Genomic DNA, 21763 nt, shown 5'->3' with positions numbered 1-21763 from the left:
ATAATCAAGGGGTGCTGCCTTATTTCTCTTCTGTCTGTCTGTCCTTACATCTTTCTTCTCTCTAAATATATTAAGAAGGAGAAGAAGATAGAGAAGGAGAGGGAGATGGAGAGGATGACCTAGCACGTTATGATCGGGCCCTCCTCAATCGCTATCCAACAGGCCATGGCCGGTGCGCCGCTATGTTCCATCGCTGGGGAGCCAGAGACGACCCGAACTGCCCCTGCGGCTCCAGACAGACTATGACCCACATAGTCAACGACTGCCACCTCTCCAGATTCAAAGGAGGGCTCGAAACTTTACATCAGGCTCAACCTGACGCTGTTGACTGGCTACGGAAGAAGGGCAAACGCTAGAAGAAGAAGAAGAAAAGGAGGAAAACGAAGAAGGGAAAAAAAAAGAAAGAAAACCTGGGCCTGGAGGTGAATAAGTAATATGGTTTATGTATAAGATCCTGAGTTCATTTCTAGCGAACATTAAGAAATATCAACCAAGGGAGTTGGGCGGTAGCGCAAAGCGCAAGGACTGGCGTGAGGATCCTGGTCTGAGCCACTGGCTCCCCACCTGCAGGGGAGTTGCTACATGGGCGGTGAAGCAGGTCTGCAGGTGTCTTTCTCTCCTCCTCTCTGTCTTCCCCTCCTCTCTCCACTTCTCTTTGTCCTATCCAACAGCGACATCATCAATAACAACAATAAAAACAACAAGGGCAACAAAAAGGCAATAAATGAATAAGTAAATAAATAATTTAAAGAAAGAAATATCAACCAATAATTTTCTGATAGCTTTCTTTCCTTCCTAATCTAACTTCTTAATTGCCTTTGGAAGCAACAGAACGACTTCTCGGTGTCAATTTGAGAGGCTATGTTAAAACAAGGAACAAGACAAAGGGAATTGGTGATTGGACAAACATTAGTGGCTGGGATGAGTTTTTCAGCCCCAGCCCCAGCCCCCAGTCCACAGTCCCAGGCCACAGCCCTAGCACCAGCTCCAATCCATAGCCCCCTAGTCCAAGCCCCAGTCCCTAGCCCCCAGACCTAGCCACCACAGAACCAGTTCCTAGCCCCAGCCCCCAGCCATCAGTCCCCAGTCCAAGGCCCAGTTCCCAGCTCCCAGAACCAGTGCCAACCTCTAGCCACCAGCCCCAGCCCTCAGCCCCACCCCAGCTGCCCCAGCCCCAGCCCCAGCCCCAGCCCCAGCCTCCAGCCATCCCAGCTCCCAGCCCCAGCCCCAGCCCCAAGCCCCCAGCAGTATCCACTACTTGGAAGATTCTTCAAGGACTCTGACATCAGAAATGCTTCAACAATTAGCCTTGTCTTGAATCCCTCTGTGTGGGTTAACTGTCACTTCCGATCAGTACAGGAAAGAATCCATTCTATTTCACTAAGTGGTTAGATGATGCTTAAGGGAAATGCCGAGAAACCTCTTCCAACAAGAGCTGAGAGTCCTGTGCATGATTCTGGATAAATCGAGACCTCACAAAAATGCCATCTGACGCACAGAGCTGCCTCTAATCTTTGCGAGTGATCAACCTCACTCTGAAGCCCAGTCTCCCCTCCTCCCCTGAACAAGCACAGTTGCGCCATATTCAGGTTAAATCTTCCTTTGCTCGAGTTGACAGCAATCCGGCTGGCTCTTTGCTTTCATCCTCCAAAGTCTGTTTTTCACAACAGAACAGAACATCTTTGAAACCAGACCAAACCTGGAGATCTTATCTGGTTTCTGCTTAACCAAAAAACTTCAGAATTACTCTTCCTGCATTTTATGAAATGCCACCTTCCATGTAACCACACACCCCCGCCCCCCAAAACTCTCATACTTGAATCCAAGAGCTAATCATTCCATAGTATTACTACTCTCAACTTCACACCAGTGCATGAGGACTCAATTTAAGTTGTTTAATTTAGAAGATGTTTTCTTTAAATAGTATATGTCACCCCTGCTTAAAAAAAAAAAAGCCAACTTGCTGATGAAAGAACAAAGGCAGAAAAACGTGTTGACACAGAAATGGGTCTGAGAATAAAGCAGATATTTGTTTAAATTGGCTTAAATATTTCTTCTGTGGCTTCACGAGAGCCTGGCCCACTGTGTGCTTAGCATGTAACACCAAAGTTCACTGAATGAATCAAAACAGGCTGTTTGCCCCAGAATATTCCTTAAGGGGTCAAAGTCTCCTGCCTAAAAATTGCCAGCCACCGATTGCAAATGCCAGTTGCACAATGTCTGTGTGCTTGTGCCATCACATAAAACATCAGCCAGAGGAAAATGGGCAAAACTGGGTCAAAATGACAAGGAATCCAGGTTAAGTCAGTAGCGCTCACCAGGCAGAGAAACTCAGAACTTCTATCTGTTGACTTGGGTGGTTTTTCTCAAGGCCAGTTTCTGTCCACTGCAGAGTCAATTATGGCATTTAAGAATGCAAGACCTTATCAATGTAAACACGGTGGGAATATCCAAGAATGCTGATGCTTTTTTTTTTTTTTGCCTCAGGGTTATAGCTAAGGCTCAGAGCCTGTACTTGAACCCATGGCTCTTGTCCTGTATCCATTTTTTTTTTTTTTGATAGGATAGAGAAAAATTGGGAGGGGAGTGAAAGATGGAGAGGGGAAGAGAAACACACCTGTAGACGTGCTTGTGCTTCACCACTTGTGAGGTGACCGCACTGCAGATGGGGAGCCGGGGGCTGGAACCGGGATCCTTGTAGGGGTCCTTGTGCTTGGTACTATATGCACTTAACCTGGTGCACCATCTCCCGACCCCCAAGAATATGGATCTTTACAGAGCTCTTAAAGAACTCCTGCTAGAGAGAGTACCAACGAATGCGAAATAAAGTAGTAATAATGCATGCTAAAAGCAAAAGCAAAATAAACAAGCGAAGACCAGCCCCCAAACCACTCAGTTTGGGTTTCACGGCAGAAGACTGGAAGTAATCGGCAACTTAAAAGTTTTGCCGAATAAATTAACCTTCTGCTTTATTAAGTCACAGCGGACTCACAAGACATCATATTATAGATACAGAAAACAAGAGTGCGGGCACCAATACTTTATTGGTCCACAGGTTATGTTAGTAGGTGACAATTGTTAAGAGGAAGACTCCACTGCTGGGATCCTCTGTGCTGCTTCTTCTATCAAAAGCTTCCCTGGGGGAGTCAGGTGGTAGCGCAGCGGGTTAAGCACACATGACAGGAAGCACAAGGACTGGTATAAGGGTCCTGGTTCAAGCCCCACCTGCAGGAAAGTCAATTCACAGGCGGTGAAGCAGGTCTGCAGGTGTCTATATTTCTCTCCCCTTCTCTCCATTTCTCTGTCCTATCCAACAACGACACATCAATAACAACAACAATAATAACTACAACAATAAAAAGTAAGGGCAACAGAAGGGAAAATAAATAAATAAAATATAAAAAAAGTTAAAAAAAAAAAAAAGCTTTCCTGGAGTTCACGGGAGGAATAAAGCCTTGTCTAAGAGACCAGGCAGGGATCTGGTTCCTATTAAAAACCACAAGGCAAAATGACTTAGACTTGCCAGGTGCAGAAGTGCAGATGTTATCTTATTAATCATTTTAAGCCTGGAAGATTTGGAGAGAGTAGTAACCAACTCCAAGAAGATTCTACTAGACTTTTCACCTGCAATCTATAGGATAGACTCAATAACATCGAAACAACTGCTATGACAAGGCCTAAGACTTCAAATACCAAAAAGGTGTATTTTTGGATAGTAATTCAAGGGTCTGTGTGTCTGTCTATCTATCTATCTATCTATCTATCTATCTATCTATCTATCGGTAGATAGATAACTTTCTTTCAATATTGATGCCAGGGTTATTTCTGGGGTTTGGTGCTTGTACTACTAATCCACTGCTTCTGGAGACCATCTTTTCCATTTTTGCTGTTGCTATTGTTGTTGGATAGGACAGAGAGAAATTGAGAGAGGTGGGAAGACGGGGTGTGTGTGTGTGGGGGGGAGATAGGCATCTGAAGCCCTGCTTCACCACTTGCAAAGCAACCCCTCTGCAGGTGGGGAGCCGGGGGCTCAAACTTGGATCCTTGTGGGGAGTCCTTGCACTTCATACCATGTGCACATAACCTGGTGTGCTATCACCCGCAATACTTTTATAAGACAGCTGATTCTTATAAGCCAGGCATAGGGATGACCAGACGAATGAGAGAAGGTTTCCCTCTGATTCCCTCTCGAAGTGCATGTATCTTAAACTTGTTTATTAGAGATATGTTTCCACTCTTAATTACAGAATAGACTGACCACAAAATGAATAAAGGTATTTGCTGGTAATTGAGCTTAGTTGCTTTCCTGCTCATTCCCAGAGGGGAGAAGAAAGCAGGAGCTGTACTATTTCTTCACAGGAAAAGGGAACAATAGAAAAAAAAAAGCAGCACAGTCTTGAGGATGTTAAGTAGTTGTGAGAGACAGAGTGAATGAATATGTGCTTTCGAACCATGCTCAGAGATGGTGGGACTCACTTAAGAAGATCTAACATCCTACCATCCGTCCACACACTGTAACACCTAATAAATGCTATTTGACCCAACTGAAAGGCAATGCACGGTCTGGTGTTGATCTTGAAGCTACCGATTTTCACGTAAGTCATGCATCCGAAACAAGGAACGAACATCACAGCCACATAACGCTACAGGAATGAAGCCCTCAACACTGCCTGTCACATTCCCGTCACTCTCTGCTCCCGTGTCCCCAAGAACTTCTTTCGGCTGCAGAGACAAACACTGTGGGTGGCACAGCAATGTGTGACTTTGTCACCTAAGATTGTGTGAGTGAGTGAGATAGTGAGTGAGTGAGTGAGTGAGTGAGTGAGTGAGCATCACTGGAATGAGTGAATCTTCCTAACTGGTGGTGAAAGTGCCCCGTTGACACGTGTTCGCACGCCTGGCAGGGTTCTGAGACCCACATGTTTCGCTTTGGACAGAAACCCACTTTGATTGCTAACAGCTGCGACTACCAGCACATCTTACAGTGTCACAGCCGGGGAGCCTGGAATAGCAGGTCCCTTTGAATGCCAATGACTGTGCCCACCACCTTGCAAGCTTCTACACAGCTCCTTCCAGCTGTCAGTCCTACTCCCCGCCCCCCATCCTCGACCTCACTTGAGTAGCCGCTATGATGCTGATTGCTGACAGAAACTCCCAGACCAGTGCAATTTCTTCCATTAGCTCCACTGGATGAGGGTCGAGGAGGAAAGTGATTGCTTTATAAAAAGGAGAAGGAAGAGAAGAAGGAAGCTCGCAACAACCCTGGAGGTCAAGAGTGGGGGGTTCAAGCTACAAATTTTAGGGGCTTTGGGTTGAATCCCTGCATGTTCCTTACCACCACCTATGGGAACTCAGAGCAGCTTTGGAGACCTCTTTCTGCCTGATGTCCTTACTCTAAAAACAGTCCCCAGCTTATGACCATGGGGTGCCCAAGAGATTGAGTGCCTGCAGAATCAGTGCTTTCCACTGAGTAAAATGCTTGAGAAGCGTCAGCCACGATCACCAGCCATCTCTTTGAAGTAGTATTTGGCTAGAGTTGCAGCTGGAAACGAGGGAACTAGCAGAAGAACAGAGAGGGCTAGGTCACTGTATTCCTTTCAAATAGATTATTTGATTTTATCTCTCTATTGTTATTAGTCATTTCATATTGATTTACAAAACTGTAATATAACAGGGGTATAATTCCATACAGTTCCCACCACCAGAGTTCTGTGTCCCATCCCCTCCACTGGAAACTGCAGTAGTTCTCCCAAGGTCTCAGATATGGGTTGATTCTATATCGATTCCTATCTATGTATATATAACCCCTCCCTATTTTTTTCCACAGTCCTGTTATCACTTCCTTTCTAAGTCACCCCTACAGCTATGATTACTTCCAAGTATCCTGCCTTCTTTCCTCTTATCTCTCAGATAAGAGAAACAGTGCCTGCCTGACTTCCTCTGGTGTTTTCCAGATTGGTTCCCTTTTCCTTGATGCTATAAAAACAAGATTCCTGGTGACTAATGCTTCGGGGTCCTGGTGGAATGGGGTATACAGAGCCCTCTGGTTTACTTCCCCTGTCGTTTACCCCTCTGGGAGTGTGGACCAAAATTCTTTCTGGGATGCAGAAGGTGGGAGTTCTGGCTTCTGTAGCTGTTTCTTCTCTGCTGGACCTGGGCGTTGGCAGGTGGATCCATACCCCCAACTTGTTTCTATCTTTCCCTAGTGGGGCAGGGCTCCGGAGAGGTGAAGTTCCAGGAAGCACTAGTGAAACCATTAAACAGATAATTGGTAATGGCAGAGGAGTAATGAGACACAACGCTCAGTCAGTACACAGCACAATGGAAAGAAAATACTGCATCATGCCTCCCACCTACTTTCTAGGTAAAGCCCACAGTGAGGCTGGCATCTTGAGGAGGCTGTTAAGTGCAGGAAGTGAGAGAAAGAGTTGTGTGGTCAGGTAGAGAAAGACAGAACTAACAGGGTGAAGAGGCTTCTTGAAATGACTGACTGAAGTAAGGAGTGAAATTTACCAAACACCTGTGAAAGTGTGGCGAGTCTTTTTCTCCAGGGCTCAGCCTCCCTCACCTCTCCCTTCATGTCAAGCTGTACAAGGTAATTTCTAGATCTGATCCTGCTCTATTTATTAGACTGGCACTAGATGCTCAGCAGTGAGTTAAACCGTCATTTCCCTAAATAGTAGGGGCATTAAACACACACACACACACACACACACACACACACACACACACACACATTAATTCCCATGAGAAAGGGAGACAGAGGGAAAGAGTCCTAAGGACACCTCAGCTCTGGCATATGGTGGTGCCAGGGACGTAACCTGGGGCTTCTGGGTATATAAGCTGTCTCAGTAGGGACATTGTTAATGGGAAAAACCAAACAGGAGTCTTCCAGGAATAAAAACAAAGGGGGTGTGTGATAAAAAGTAAAAAAGGTGGTTCGGGAGATGACTCACTGGCTAGAGCACAGACTTGTACGCACGGGAACTCAAGTCTAGTCCCTAGCCCTGTTTATGCTGGGGTGGTGCCCTGGAGTCTGCCTCTGTCTCTGTCTGTCTCTGTCTCTCTCTCTCGCATCTAGAAGTGTGTGTGTTTAGGGGCTAGGAAGTGGTGGACCTCGTTAAGCGCACACATTACAGTGTACAAAGACCCAGGCTCCTTCTGGGGGTCAGGTGGTAGTACAGTGGGCGAGAAGAGCAAAGACCAGCTTAAGGAGTCCCCAGCTCGCCACCTGCAGGGGGGGTCACTTCACAAGCGGTGAAGCAGGTCTTCCCCTCCTCTCTAGATTTCTCTGTCCTATCCAACAACATCAATTGCAACAATAGCAATAATGGCAACAACAAGGGTAACAAAATGGGGGGGCGGCCTCCAGGAGCAGTGGATTCCTAAACAACAACAACAACAACAACAACAACAACAACAACTGTTCTTTCTTCCTGGAAGTCATAACCTGTGTACTTTTGATTAAAAACCAGTAGAGGCAATGCCCACCAGCAGGTACTGCCAGTACCAAGGAAGGAAACCTACTCTCCATGATTACTGAATTTTTCGAAATAACATTTCTAGCAGGAAAGCACTTTCGGCTCTCGAGCAACTTCTGAAGCAGGATCTGAGGACAAAAATGTCCTCATCAGAACCCAAGAGATGGCTCAGTGGATCTGAGGCCATGAGTTCAATGCCTAGCACCATGGCCAGCAGTAAAGGTGGTGGGTAAGTACACTGGGGTCTCTCTCACTTTTCCTGTTCCCCTCCCTCTCTCTCTCTCATCAAAATCAGGCCACAGTGTGTGTGGTTCAGTGGCATCCCTGAGAGAGGTCCTGCATTTATCCCCTGGCACCACGTTTTAAAGAGTCTTCTCACTGAGATTTTGGGGAACCAAAGGGATGACTGACATAATCTCAGTGGTCCTCTCCCCTGCTCCCCCCCACCCCAAATCAACCAAAATAATTCCTACCAGGATTTTTCCTTTGTTCTTATTCAAAGGGACTCAAATTGAGAGCAACTGAATAATAACAATAATAACAACAACAACAACAACAATAGAATTTAAATTAAAGAGAGTTATTGCTAAGCAAAACCTCAACAACAATAGAATTTAAATTAAAGAGAGAGTTATTGCTAAGCAAAACTCACTTACATAAGCAGATGAACCTCCAAACTGAAATTCTGCTCAAGCCAGTAATTTGTGTGTGGAGAAGCATGTTAGTATGCTTGTTTTAGAAGCCAATCACACCTGAAATATATTCACCAATCATCAGAAGAACGGCTAACACCTGTCAAGAATCAGTCTCATTTAAATCATCCTTCAAGAAGACATGTCACCAAGAATAAGTTTGACTGGTTCATTCCCATCCCTACTCCCCTGAAATAAATCACCTTTTTCTGCTGAAGCCTGTTCGTGGACTTAGTTTCTGAGTTGTTATTCTGATAAGATGTACTGATCACCAAGTTAATTAATTAATTTTTTCACCATTGACAGTAGAGCAAAAGCCAGAAAATCTACCAGGGAAATATCAGTCTACAGATGAGACAGAGAGCAAGCATCTTCTTCCCTTTGTCAGTGAGGGTGAGAAGGATGAAAGGAGAGGTACCTTCCTGGTAATTAACACAGTCCGATTCAGAGGACATCTTTTTTCTTTTTCTTTTCCTTTTCCTTTTCCTTCCCTCCCCTCCCCTCCCCTCCCCTCCCCTCCCCCTCCCCTTTCCTTTTCTGCCTTTCTTTCCTGAGTTTGGAGATGGCTAACTACTTTCAAAGAACAGTTTGCTGAGCATAATTTGACAAGCATTCTTTGAGAACCTGTATCAAAGTTCAAGGCACTTTGTAAACACACAATCTCATCACTTTAAGGGAGGAGAGAGGGCTTGCATGCACGCTGTTTTTCTTTTTACTTTTTTTTCTTATTTATTTATTTATTTTGCCTCCAGGGTTATTGCCGAAGCTCGGTGCCTGTACCACGAATCCACTGCTCCTTGAGACTACTTTTTCCCCTTTTTGTTGTACTTTTTTTTTTTTAATCATTATTGTGGTTGTTATTATTATTGTGTTGTTGCTGTCGTTGGATAGGACAGAGAAAAATCGAGAGAGGAGGGGAAGACAGAGAGGGGAGAGAAAGACAGACACCTGTAGACCTGCTTCACTGCTTGTGAAGTGACTCCCCTGCAGGTGGGGAGCCGGGGTCTCGAACCGGGATCCTTATGCTGGTCCTTGTGCTTCACGCCACGTGTGCTTAACCCGCTGCGCTACAGCCCGACTCCCACACATAGTTTTCTTACTGCTGTTATCTACTGAAATCATATCCATCTTTCCTCCCTCCTTCCCTGCCTTCCTTCTTTCCTTCCTCCCTTCCTTTTTGCCTCCAGGGTTATCACTTGAGTTCAGTGCTGGCACTACAAATTCACTGTTCCTGGCAGCCATTTTTTCCATTTTATTGAATAAGACAAGAGAAATTGAGAGGAGAGGGGGAGATAAAGAGGGAGAGAGAAAGATAGACACCTGCAGACCTGCTTTGCTGCTTGTGAAGGGTCCCCCCTGTAGGTGGGAAGTGGGGGCTCGAACCCCTGATCCTTGTGTGGGTACTTGGGCTTAGTGCTGCATGTGCTTAATTGGGTACACCACCACCTGGTCCCCTAAAATCATTCCTATTACTATTTGTGGTCCCGGGACTTCATGCATATGTGATTTTACTGCTCCAAGTCACTTTTTCATTCAGACAGAGAGACAGATAAAGGGAGAAGAGACAGCATCAGAGCTTCCTCCTTGGATAAACATTTCTCATGTGGTTCTGTTAAACCTTAGTGCACATGGCCACGCAGGCACCCTACTGGTAAGCTACTTCTCTAGCCCTGTGTTAAAAAATATATTGGGTGGTCCGGGAAGTGGTTCAGTGGATAAAGCATTGGACTCTTAAGCATGAGGTCCCAAGTTCAATCCCTGGCAGCACCTGTACCAGAGTGATATCTAGTTCTTTCTCTCTCTTCCTATCTTTCTCATGAATTGTTGGTCTGCTTCTAATTCTGCTTCTAAGACCCCTTCTGTTTTGATCATCACATTAGGTTTGCTTGCATTGCTTAACACTGTGGTCTATTTACATAATCATTGTTTTGTTTGAGACCCACACTGGTTTAATCCCCATTGGTTTAATCCCCACTGGTTCAGTGCCTTTTTCCTTCTCCCCACCCCCTATCCTACATACTTTCTCTTTCTGACACTTCCACCTCAGGAGATATAAAGGACAGGACTTTCTAATGAAGGGAGATTGACTGATATCCCTTCACTGCATCCCCGCTCATCAATAAAGATTGAACTGCGTTCCTAGCTCAGCCATGAGTCCCTGGTCGTCTGTCTCCTGCCCGTGAAACTAGTCCAGCATCTGGCACCTGAACAGGGACCAGCAATGAATAAATAAATGAAATATTAAAAAAAAAAAAACTAAAAAAATATATATATTGGTTTCAAAATTTTATCTATTCTTAAAGATTCATCTACTATTATGAACAAAAGAGAGAGAAGGGAGAGAGGGCCAGAGGACTCTGTAGTCCTGGAATAAGAGATTGAACCTGTGGTCTCTGAAGCCTCAGGAATGCAGACTGGTGCTTACCAGGCTGAGCCATCTCCCTAGCCTTAACTGATTTTATTTATTTATTTAATGTTTGAAATTTTATTTATTGGGGGCCGGGTTGTTGCACACAGGTTTAAGGGCACATAGTGCAAAGTACAAGGACCAGTGTAAGGATCTCGGTTAGAGCCCTTGGTTCCCCACTTGCGGGGGGCGGGGGGGGGAGTTTGCTCATAAGAGGTGAAGCAGGTCTGCAGGTGTCTATCTCTCTCTCCCCCCCTCTGTCTTCCCCTCCCCTCTCGATTTCTCTCTGTCCTATCCAACAACAGCAGTAACAATAAAAAGATGGTCGTAAGGAGCAGTGGATTCGTAGCGCAGGTACCAAGCCCCAGTGATGATCCAGGAGACAAAAAAATTAAAAAAAAAATTTACTATTGGATAGTGACAGAGAGAAATTGAGAGGGGTAGGGGGAGATAGAGAAGGAAAAAGGAGAGGGAGGGAGGGAGGGAGGGAGAGAGAGAGAGAGAGAGAGAGAGAGAGAGATTGACCAGAGCACTACTTAGCTCTGGCATATGACAGTACTAGGGATCAAACCTAGAGACTAAGGCAATACCACCAGTGCTGTGTTCTATAGCTAACCTATCTTCCCCATCCCACCAGATTCATTTTCTGGAAGAGGGAGAAGAAAAAAAATAGCTAAGAGTCTCTTCCAGCAAAATCAGGGGCCCTGGCTTCTGGACCTCCTTGGAGGACTACTTTTCAAAGCTTTAAAACAGGGGCATTGGGAGTTGGGCGGTAGTGCAGCAGGTTAAGCAGAGGTGGTGTAAAGCTCAAGAACCAGAGTATAGATCCCGGTTGGAGCCCCTGGCTCCCCACCTACAGAGGGAGTTGCTTCACAGGCGGTGAAGCAGGTCTGCAGATGTCTCTCCCCTTCTCTGTCTTCCCCTCCTCTCTCCATTTCTCTCTGTTTTATCCCACAATGACGACATCAATAACAACAGCAGTAAAACAACAAGGGCAACAAAATGGAATAAATAAACAAATAATAAAAAATTAAGAAAAACAAACAGGGGCATTGTCACTGCCACAGACTACTTTGAACTACTCCTGCAACTGTTCCTGGTGCCAGTGAGATGAAAAACACAAGCTACCCCTTTGCAGTTATTTTTTTTTCCCCCTTCCTTTTTCTTTTAAGGGAATATGGCCCAGCCAGGTTTATTTTCTTACCTCGCTTGCCCACCTTGAGCTTGGTGGCTTTCGGAAGTTGAACGCGCTTTTTCATGAGAACAGAGGCTGTCATGGAGAGCGTGTAAACATCGCTCCAGGGCCTGGGAGGTATTACATATCAGCTTTTGGCATTGGCGGTATTTTTTTGGCACAGATGCTGAGCGAGCCTCCCCAGATGACTGCTCTGAAGGGTCAAGGTTCACGTGGAAGTATAATTCCTAGCACATTCGTTAAAACAAAATCACCCTTGCATTTCCTAACGATATAAATGACTGTGGGAAGAAACTGGGAGTCTCTGTTTTCTTTCTGTTTCCAATCCTGCTCTCTTCCAGCGGACTTGGTGGCAATCAGGGTCGCACTTCCCTGCTGCACTCAGACATGCTCTCTGAAGCCACAGTCTGAGACTAAGTATGTTGTTTGCAACAGCGACCTAACACGGGACTTTGAGCGTTCATGTGATAAGGAGTTCAACGCAGCCCACAGCCCCCGGCCTTAGAAACGGGTTATGACTGCAAGTTGTCGCCGGCATGGTTTCTGGTTTCACAGTAAAAGAAGATGACTTGAAAGGGCCCGGTGGTTTTGATGCTCTTTTGAAAAGAGAAAAGACAGGGAGCACAGAGGACTGGGTGGTGGCTTATGTCAGCCATGCGAAAACGCTGTCTCCAGAGCTGCCCACGACCAGACCAGGACTTTCCACTTGCTGGCATGTTGGGCGCTGCAATGAGACATTTCCAAAAGAGAAGCCTTGTGCAATCACTCTCTCTTTCTACCCTTCTCACAAATAAATAATAAATATTTTCAAAGATATATGGAGTCCAGGTTTGAGCCCCAACATCCCATGAGAGTGCTATAACACGGAGGGCGGGGGTGGGGGTGGGGATCCTATGGATGATTCTGAAATTTAAAGACCAGAACCAGGGGACCAGATGGTGGCACATCTGGTTGAGTGCACAGGTTACAACTCAAAAGGATCTGGGTTCAAACCCTCCTTGTTCCCAGCTGCAAAGGAGGAAGTTTCATGAGGGGTGAGGTAGTGCTGCAGGTATCTCTCATTTCCCCCTCTCCCTCTTCCCTCTCAATTTGTGTCAACCTAAATAGATAATCAAATTAAAATTTTAAAAGATCAAACCAAAAAGGCGGCCTGGGGGGAGGGGCTGGGCGGAGAGGCACTGGGTCAGTCGGAGCGAAAAGATCCGCTCAAGAACCCCAGTTCAAGCCCCTGGATCCCCACCTGCAGGGGTGGGGGGGTCGCTTCACAAGCAGTGAGGCACGTCTGGAGGAGTCTCTCTGCCCTCTCCCTCTCTATCTTCTCTCAGTTTCTCTCTGTCTTATCCAATAAAAAGAAATGAAAAATGGGACAGAGGGTAGATAACATAATGGTTATACAAAAAGACTCTCATGCCTGAGGTTCCAAAATCCCAGGTTCAATTCCCGCACCACCATAAGCCAGAGCTCTGGTTAAAAAACAGTGCTCTGGGTTTTTTTAAAAAAAGGCAGTCTGGGCCAGGTGGAATTGCGTGCAAGGTCTCAGCACCTTCTGGTGGAGGGAAATCACACACACACACGCACACACGTGCACACACACGCGCGCACACACACGCACACACAACGCACACACGCGCACACACACATGCACACACACATGCACACACGCACACGCGCGCACACACACAACGCACACACGCACACACACGCACAACGCACACACGCGCACAACGCACACACGCGCACACACACACGCACACACAACACACGCACACACGCGCGCGCACACACGCACACACACACACACGAGCTCAAGTCTAGTATCTGCAATGCTGGGAGTTGAACCTGGGACTTTTGGGGTCTCAATAAGGCACGTCCTGTACTCAAATGCTGAGATATCTCCCCCATCAACAGGGGAGTTCAAAATTACGGGTGTGTGTGTGTGTGTAAAAGATTACTTTGTTCTTACTGTGCTATGTGCATTCTACTCAGATCTTGACAAAAGCAGAAATGTCTCTGGCATTCTTGATGGTTCTGACATTGGCTGGCACTGTATGGGCTACCTGACCACACAGTAATCAGGCAACAAGACACTATGCGTCACCCAAAGTTAGCTGAGGGACCTGAGAAATGACAGGGGTTGTGCTGCGTGGGGTTCAGCAGGCAACATTAGGAAACAGAACCGTCACCTCCTTTCTCGCTTTTATTCAGTGCAGCGGGGCACCAGAGAGGAGAAAGTTATTTTACGCGGGAAGGAAGTGCTAGGAAGTATTATTTGCTCTTGGATCACTAGGGGATTTAGTTGTTCTTTTTCTCCCTCTCATTCATTTGCCTGTGAATTAATTCAAGAAATAAGCAAGGCATCAGGGAACAGGCTAAATAGAAAGCGATACTTGTTGTATCCTTGGGTTTCCAACACTCTAAAAGCAAGATACTAAACTCTGGGTAAGAAAACAGTTAGCTGTCCTACAGCTGCAGTTTCTCAAGCCATCAGTTATCTGCTGTGCCTTCAACAGTGGTGGCACATCATCTGAGCTATCACTGATTCCGTGCAATGGGTCTGAAACCCCCAAGATGAAGACTCGCAAAGAGATTTCCTGGTGTTGGGGGTGGGGGTGGGAGGACATCTGGGTAGACTCTTAAACCCAGCTTTTCACTGCCCTTATTTCGTAGCTTTCACTTTTAAACTGCAATGTCTTTCTCTAAAGAAAAATAAAACACTTTTTTTAATGGTTGTGCAAACCATTTTTTAAATATTTATTTATTCCATTTTGTTGCCCTTGTTGTTTTATTGTTGTCTTTACTATGACTGTTGTTGTTGTTGGATAGGACAGAGAGAAATGGAGAGAGGAGGAGAAGACAGAGGCGGGAGAGAAAGACAGACACCTGCAGACCTGCTTCACTGCCTGTGAAGCGACTCCCCTGCAGGTGGGGAGCTGGGGGCTGGAACTGGGATCCTTACACTGGTCCTTGTCCTTTGCGCCACGTGCACTTAGCCCACTGCGCTACCGTCCGACTCCCGAGAAATAAAACTTTCATTTCGTTTTTTGTTGTTGTTGTTGTTGTTTGTATTGTCGAACAACCACTCTTAGCATGGCCCACGGCTACTTGCAAGTCCTGCTTCACAGAAAGGACCTGATTCTCTTGCAGCTATCAGCGAAAGCAATGTAGATCACTTTAGAAAAGGAGATAGTGTCTATGACCACACCACCCTGAACATGCCTGCTCTCGTCTGATAGCGGAAGCTAAGCAGGGTCGGGCCAGGTTAGTACTTGAATGGGAAAAAACAAGATAGCGATGATATTTTAAAAAACAAAATGGCCACAGGATGTAATAATTCCTACTTGAATTGCTTTTTAACTTAGTAAAAAAAAAAGTATAGAGGGGCTGGGTGGTAGCGCAGCAGGTTAAGCTCACATGGCGCAAAGCACAAGGACTGGTATAAGGATCCAGGCTGGAGCCCCCGGCTCCCCACCTGCAGGAAGGTCGCTTCACAGGCGGTGAAGCAGGTCTGCAGGTGTCTGTCTTTCTCTCCCCACCTCTGTTTCCCCTCCTCTCTTGATTTCTCTCTGTCCTATCCAACAACAACATCAGTGGCAACAATAATGACAACAAGGGCAACAAAATGGGAAAAAAAACAGCCTCCAGGAGCAGTGGATTTGTATTGTTTGTAGTGCAGGCACTGAGCCCCAGCAATAACCTTGGAGGCAAAAAAAAAAAAAAAAAAGTAGAGAACTAGAATATTTAAGATTTGAAATCTGGATTGAAATTTTAACATTTTAACTCATAGCAAACCCAAAATGCATTCACTTCAAAAAACTACTGAAAGCCAAAGACTTGATAATCTACATTATCAATAGTTTTCTCCCTTGGTGTTTACCAAAAAGACATTTTTGTTCTGGTTACCAATCCTCCTCCTCCTCCCCATTTGGTCACTAGAGTTATAATGAGCACACAAGAAATCATGTTTTTTGTTTGTTTGTTTGTTTGTTTTTTAATGTTTTCTCTCGAGGACAGTCAGAAATAAGATGTAAACAGAGGCACATATGTTATCAGGTAAAGGATGACCCTCAAAAAGATGGGTGAAGGGATTTTATTATTTTTATTTTGCCTCTCGGGTTATTGCTGGGGCTCCGATGCCTGCACTATGAATCCACTGCTTCTGGCAGCCACGTTTTTTCCATTGTTGTTGTTATTGTTGGATAGGGCAGAGATAAATCGAGAGAGTAGGGGAAGACAGAGAAGGGGAGAGAAAGACACCAGCAGACCTGCTTCAAGGCTTGTTAAGTGACACCCCTGCAGTTGGGGAACCAGGGGCTCAAACCAGGATCTTTGTGTGGGTTCTTTCGCTTTGTATTATGTACGCTTAATCTGGTGTGCCGCCACTTGGCACCGTTGTGAAGGGATTTCAATAAGACCACTTACTGCTGCAAAAAATTTAAAAAATCAAAGTTTAACCCATGCACTGCTGCATTCACACCTCAAAAATGACACCAAATACAGATTTATAAAGCTAAAAACTTCTCAAACTGCCAGAAGTCACTGATTCCCTCATAGAAAACAAACAAACAAACAAACAAAAAAGCAACATTTTTGAGACACCACATGGGCCTTGTGGCTCTTCCTGCTAATTTGGTGCAGAAGATTCATGCCCACCTGTTCCTCATCCCCCTAAACCAACACCCTAAGGAGAAGACACAGATGGCTGTGGCTTGAGTAGTATCTTTTCCTCTTGCAGATTTCTCGGGATTCCATAAGTGAAACCAATTAAGCAGTGAATGAGAAGTCTACAGGGGATGTGTAAAGCCTAACTCTACTCAGGCAGCATGAGCGCCTGCCTATTTGTCTCTCAGCATTTGGGAATAACTGGCAGGAGGGAATTCAGGTGGCCTTGTCTCTCATCTTGAACATTTCATATGCCTTGTAAGCAAGAGAAAGTGTAGCCCCGTAACTGCTTCACCCCCCTGACCTCCGTCTGGAGGAAAATGACAGATGAGAAGGCAGTCGCTGTCGGTCCCTTCTACAAGTCCGTGACTTGGACACTTTGGCTCGTTCTAGGCTCTGCTCAGTCCCCATGTGCTGGCCTATAGATGTGGCTGACATAGTTAGAAACCTGCTACTTCTCAATTTTCCAAGATGAAAGGTAGTTTGGGTAAGGGAAGAGTCTACACTGCTCCCCCCACTTTTTTTTTTTTTTTTTTAAACAGTCTCAGTAAAGCTCATTGCCCTCTTGGTATATTGCACCAAAGTAAAAGACTCTGGGGTCGGCAGTCGGGCGATAGCGCAGCGGGTTAAGAGCAGGTGGCGCAAGGTACAAGGACCTGCGTTAGGATCCCGGTTTGAGTCCCCGGCTCCCCACCTGCAGGGGAGTCGCTTCACAGGCGGTGAAGTAGGTCTGCAGGAGTCTGTCTTTCTCTCCCCCTCTCTGTCTTCCTCTCCTCTCTCCATTTTCTCTCTGTCTTATCTAACAGTGACGACATCAATAACAACAACGATAACTACAACAATAATAAAAAAAAACCAAGGGCAACAAAAGGGAAAATTAAAAAAAAAAAAGACTGGGGTCGAGGGGAGGGTTCAGGTCCTGGAACATGATGGCAAAGGAGGACCTAGTGGGGGTTGAACTGTTATGTGGAAAACTAGGAAATGTTACACACGTACGAACTACCATTATTTTACTGTCGACAGCAAACTATTAATCCCCCAATAAAAAAATAATAATAAAAATAAAAAAGAGCTCATTGCTCTTGTGAATCTTGTTTTGTTTAGTAAGCTCTCAGGAGCTAAACTGAACCTTTCACATCACGGAACTCCAGAACCCGCCAAGTCCTCTGAGACCACACAATTAACTCCCTGGGTCTGCTAGCCAGGAGAGGGAGTGTGACTGCCCGGAGCTGGCCTGAGACCCAGAAGAAACTATCAGTGCACCTGCTCCCTTCTCCTCTCCTTCCCTGCGTCTCCATTTCACAGATGAGAGACCAGACCTTGCGTCCAGAGAAAGTACCTGCTTGGGGAGTGAGCAGAGGTCAGTTTACCAGCATGGCTAGGAGTGGCTTCAGCCTCTGTGGGGGGTGGTGATGGTGGTTTTGACCTTGAGGACAGGAAACCCAGTCTGGGCAAGGTTCATAGAGGTGGGGGAAGGGAGACGCACTGAGCCTTCACACTGTGGGCATGTGCTGGGCATCTGGGGGTGGAGAGACAGGTCAGAGAGTGAAGGTCCATGCAGACCGAGGAAACGACAGTGGGGCCCCAGAAATTTATGCTGAAATAAAACTGTGTTCATCTGACACTCCCCCATCTCTGTCCTAGCCATCAACGCAGACCTAGCTAGGCATACAGCAGAGAGTTTGCTTTTGGAAAACACCTTTCATTCCTTAGGGGCAAAGGCAAGTACATGCTTTGCAGGTATGAGCCCTTGGGTTTGATTACTGTCACTAAGACAAACAAAAAGGATTGCTTTTTAAATGTTTTATTACCTTTCTTTATTTATTGGGTACAGTCAGAAATCAAGAGGGAAGGGGGGTGACAGAGAGGGAGGGAGAGGGGCCGGGTGGTGGCACACCTGGTTGAGTGCACATGTTACAGTGCACAAGAACCCAAATTTGAACTCCTGGCTCCCACCCACAGGGGAAAAGCTTTGTGAGTGGTGAAGCAGTGCAGTGGGTGTCTCACTGTCTCTCTCCCTCTCTCTCTCTTTTTTTTTTAATTATTTATTGGATAGAGACAGAAATTGAGAGTGCAGAGGGAGATAGAGAGAGAGAGAGAGAAAGACACCTGCAGTCCTGCTTCACTACTTTGCAAAGCTTTCCCCCTGCAGGTGGGGACCAGGGGCTCAAACCTGGGTCCTTGCCCATTGTAACATGTGTGCTCAACCAGGTGCGCCACCACTCAGGCCCACAAAAAGTATTTTCCAGGTGAGGAGACAGCTTAATTGATAGAGCATATGCTTATTTTATTTTATTTTATTTTTTTATTGTCACCAGAGTTATCACTAGGGCTCAGTGCCTGCATGACAAGTTCCTTGCTCTTGGTGGTCATTTCTTTTTTATTTGGTAGAACAGAGAGAACTTAAGAGGGCAAAGAGAAACAGAGAGGGAGAGAAAGAGATATACAATACTTGCTTCAGCACGTGTGAAGCGCCCCCCCCCCACCCTGCAGGTGGGAAGTGGGGGCTTGAACTCAGGTCCATGTGTGCAGGACTGTGTGCACTTAACCAGGTGTGCCACCACCTGGGCCCTGGAGTGTATGTCTTACCGTGATCTGGTCTTGGGGGGTAGCTCCATGGATGGTAGAGAGGTTCTGAGGAATCTCTCCTTTCTATTTTTGTCTCTTTAACCCACTCCTCTCACTAATGAGAAAAATAAAAGAAATTTAGCCTGGAAGATATTCAGTGGTATCAAGTATGTGTGAGGCTCTGGGCTCATTCCCCAGGGCTGATATATATGCATTTGTTGTTGTTTCTTTTTCCTAGGATGCAGAAGAAATAAGAAAACAGAGCCTCCTGGGGTCAGGTGGTGGCACACCTGAGTGCACATGTTACAATGTTCAAGGACCTGAGTTTGAGCCCCCAGACTCCACCTGCAGGGGAAGGAAAGCTTCGAGAGTCAGTGTTGCAGGTCTCTCTCCCTCCCTGTCTCCCCCGACCCTTCTGATTTTTCGTTGTCTCTATCCAATAAATAAAGATAGGAAATAAAAATAAAGTTGCAGTTCTCACTTCCTGGATTGCTTCTGATTTATTAGCTCTATGTATGTATTTGATTATGTGGGAGATGTTTGAAGTAAGGACCTCCTATTTCTCCCCAGAATATATCAAAGCAATTTGCTCCATATCTGACATGCAATGATAGTCACTATTACTGTTATTATATAGGCTACCGGTATTTTTATCTGATCTGAGATAAAACACAATAATCAAAGTTAATTTCCACCTGCTTTCCTGTGCCAGGAATTACTGCTTTATCCTAGAACTACTGTAAGGTTAAGGGGCCAGTGGTTTCCTGTTCACTGTCCACTGGGTGCTAAGGAGGCTGGCTGAGGTGCACTGAGCTGAGACCAAACATGGCATCTGCCAAGGGTGTCGGCCAGGCTCCTTGACGCTAATATCTGAATCAGTAAACATCTGGTATCACAGAGACTAAGAACTATGTTAATATTATATTTAAAAAACAGAGACCTAGAATGATTATACTAAGTATGAAATGATCTGAGTTCAAATTCGAGCTCTAAAACTAAGTGGGTGATTTTGGTCCTGTCACATGTCCTTTTACACAAAGTTACTTCCAGGGCAGTGGCACCCAGGGTTAAACGCACACAGTATTAAGCACAAGGATCTGGGTTCAAGCCTCTGGCTCCCCACCTACAGGGTCACACTTCACATTGAAGCAGGTCTGCAGGTGTTTATCTTTTTTCTCTCCCTCCTCTCTCAATTTCTTTCTATTCTAGCCAATTTTTTTTCCAAAGTGACTTCCTATTCAAATCCAATGACTGGCACAATAATTGATTTCAAATACTTCAGTAAGGCTGGGGAAAGAGTTCCGTGTTTAGCACAGAACTTGTATGTAAGAGGTCCCAGTTTCCATCCCTGACACGGTATGTGCCAGAGCTGAGTGGTATTGTGGTTTTTCCTTCTCTAAAAAAAAAAAAAAAAAAGACAAACTTTAAAAACCTAAGTCAAATGTTTATATATGGACCTGACCTACAGGAGGTGCTTGAAGGACATTTATTGAGGTCATCTGACAGAAAAGTACAAGGAGCAGAGTTAAATATTTCCTGTCCTCGTTCAAACACTGTGACTCTTCCTAGCAAAGAAGGATATATTTGAAAGGAGGAAGAGTCACACAACATTTTTGGCACTAAAATGAAAAAATCAGCTAACACTTAAGGATGCTTCAAGAAAGACAAGGCTGTTGAGAAGATGGTAGCTCTTTAATAACCGAGGCTCCATTTAAAAATAGCCGGAATTAATTACAGAGCTAATGACCCATTGAAAGGCTTATTTAAATACCAGAGCCAGCAGTGAACAATCAAGGAAAATATGGCTTTAAAAGGGCTTCAGAGAGCAGAAACCAGAAACATCAGTGGAAACAAACAACAACAGCTAAAGTACACCCCCCCCCCTCCAGTTTATCTTAGAACACTAGCCACGTGGGGCAAAAACCGTCAGGATGTGAAAATCTCAAAGGAGTTCTCATACTGAGTAAGACAAGCTACCGGGATTAACAGAAAGACTAGAAGGTAGTACATTCGGTCACCTGCTTGGACAAAAGGGGCCTCTGTTCAGCATTCACTGGAGAGGACAGCCCTTCACAAAGATGTCCCTCTACTGTCCAGACTTTCTTGTCTCTTACTCACCCATCTGATTTTCTGACTTGCCATGAATGAACTCAAGGCTCTTGCTCATGAAACACCTCAGAGCACCTCCCTGGACCAATTCCTTCTTCTTTTTAATTTAGAGAGAGAAACAGAGAGGAGAGAGGAGAGACACCACACCACCACTTCACCACGCACGGTGCTCCCATGTGGTGCGGGGCTAGAACCCGGGGCCTCAGATATGCTAAGGCATGCACTCTACCAGGGAAACGGATTCCCTAATCCTTTCAAATGATTTTTAAACAATGTTACTGGGGTCTGGTGGTGGCGCACCAGGTTGAGTGCACATATTACAATGAGCAAGGACCCGGGTTTGAGTCCCCGGTTCCCATCTGCAGGGGGAAAGCTTTGCGAGTGGTGAAGCAAGGCTGCAGGTGTCTCTCTGTCTCTCTCCCTCTCTATCTCCCCCTCCCCTCTCAATTTATGGCTGACTATCCAATAATAAATAAATAAATAAAGATAATGAAAAATACTGTTATTTATTTTTGATTTTCATGAGCGAGAAAGAGGAATAGGACCAGAACACCACCTGGCTCTGGGATGGATGGTCACTGGGAATGAACTTGGGGCCTCGGGCATGCAAATATTTAATGCTTAATAATCTCCCCATCCCCATTTGTCATGG

The 21763-nt window shown here is 45.6% G+C and overlaps 1 protein-coding gene across 5 annotated transcripts in view; it reads right to left on the bottom strand.

Moving 5' to 3' along the window:
* Window positions 1-21763, bottom strand: part of RORA (RAR related orphan receptor A) — a 933557-nt gene that overhangs the window by 73465 nt on the left and 838329 nt on the right. Inside the window, exon 1 of one of the 5 annotated variants that reach the window (XM_007533874.3) lies at window positions 11785-11920. The exons of the other annotated variants lie outside the window; for them this stretch is intronic. Coding sequence (XP_007533936.2) covers window positions 11785-11857 — 73 coding nt within the window. The 5' untranslated portion in view covers window positions 11858-11920. Of the gene's footprint in view, window positions 1-11784; window positions 11921-21763 lie in introns of those variants that run through there. 5 annotated transcript variants of the gene reach the window in all.

This window comes from Erinaceus europaeus, chromosome 16, assembly GCF_950295315.1.
Source record: "Erinaceus europaeus chromosome 16, mEriEur2.1, whole genome shotgun sequence".
In the NCBI taxonomy this organism is placed as follows: domain Eukaryota; kingdom Metazoa; phylum Chordata; class Mammalia; order Eulipotyphla; family Erinaceidae; genus Erinaceus; species Erinaceus europaeus.
This window is presented reverse-complemented; position numbering and strand designations above follow the sequence as displayed.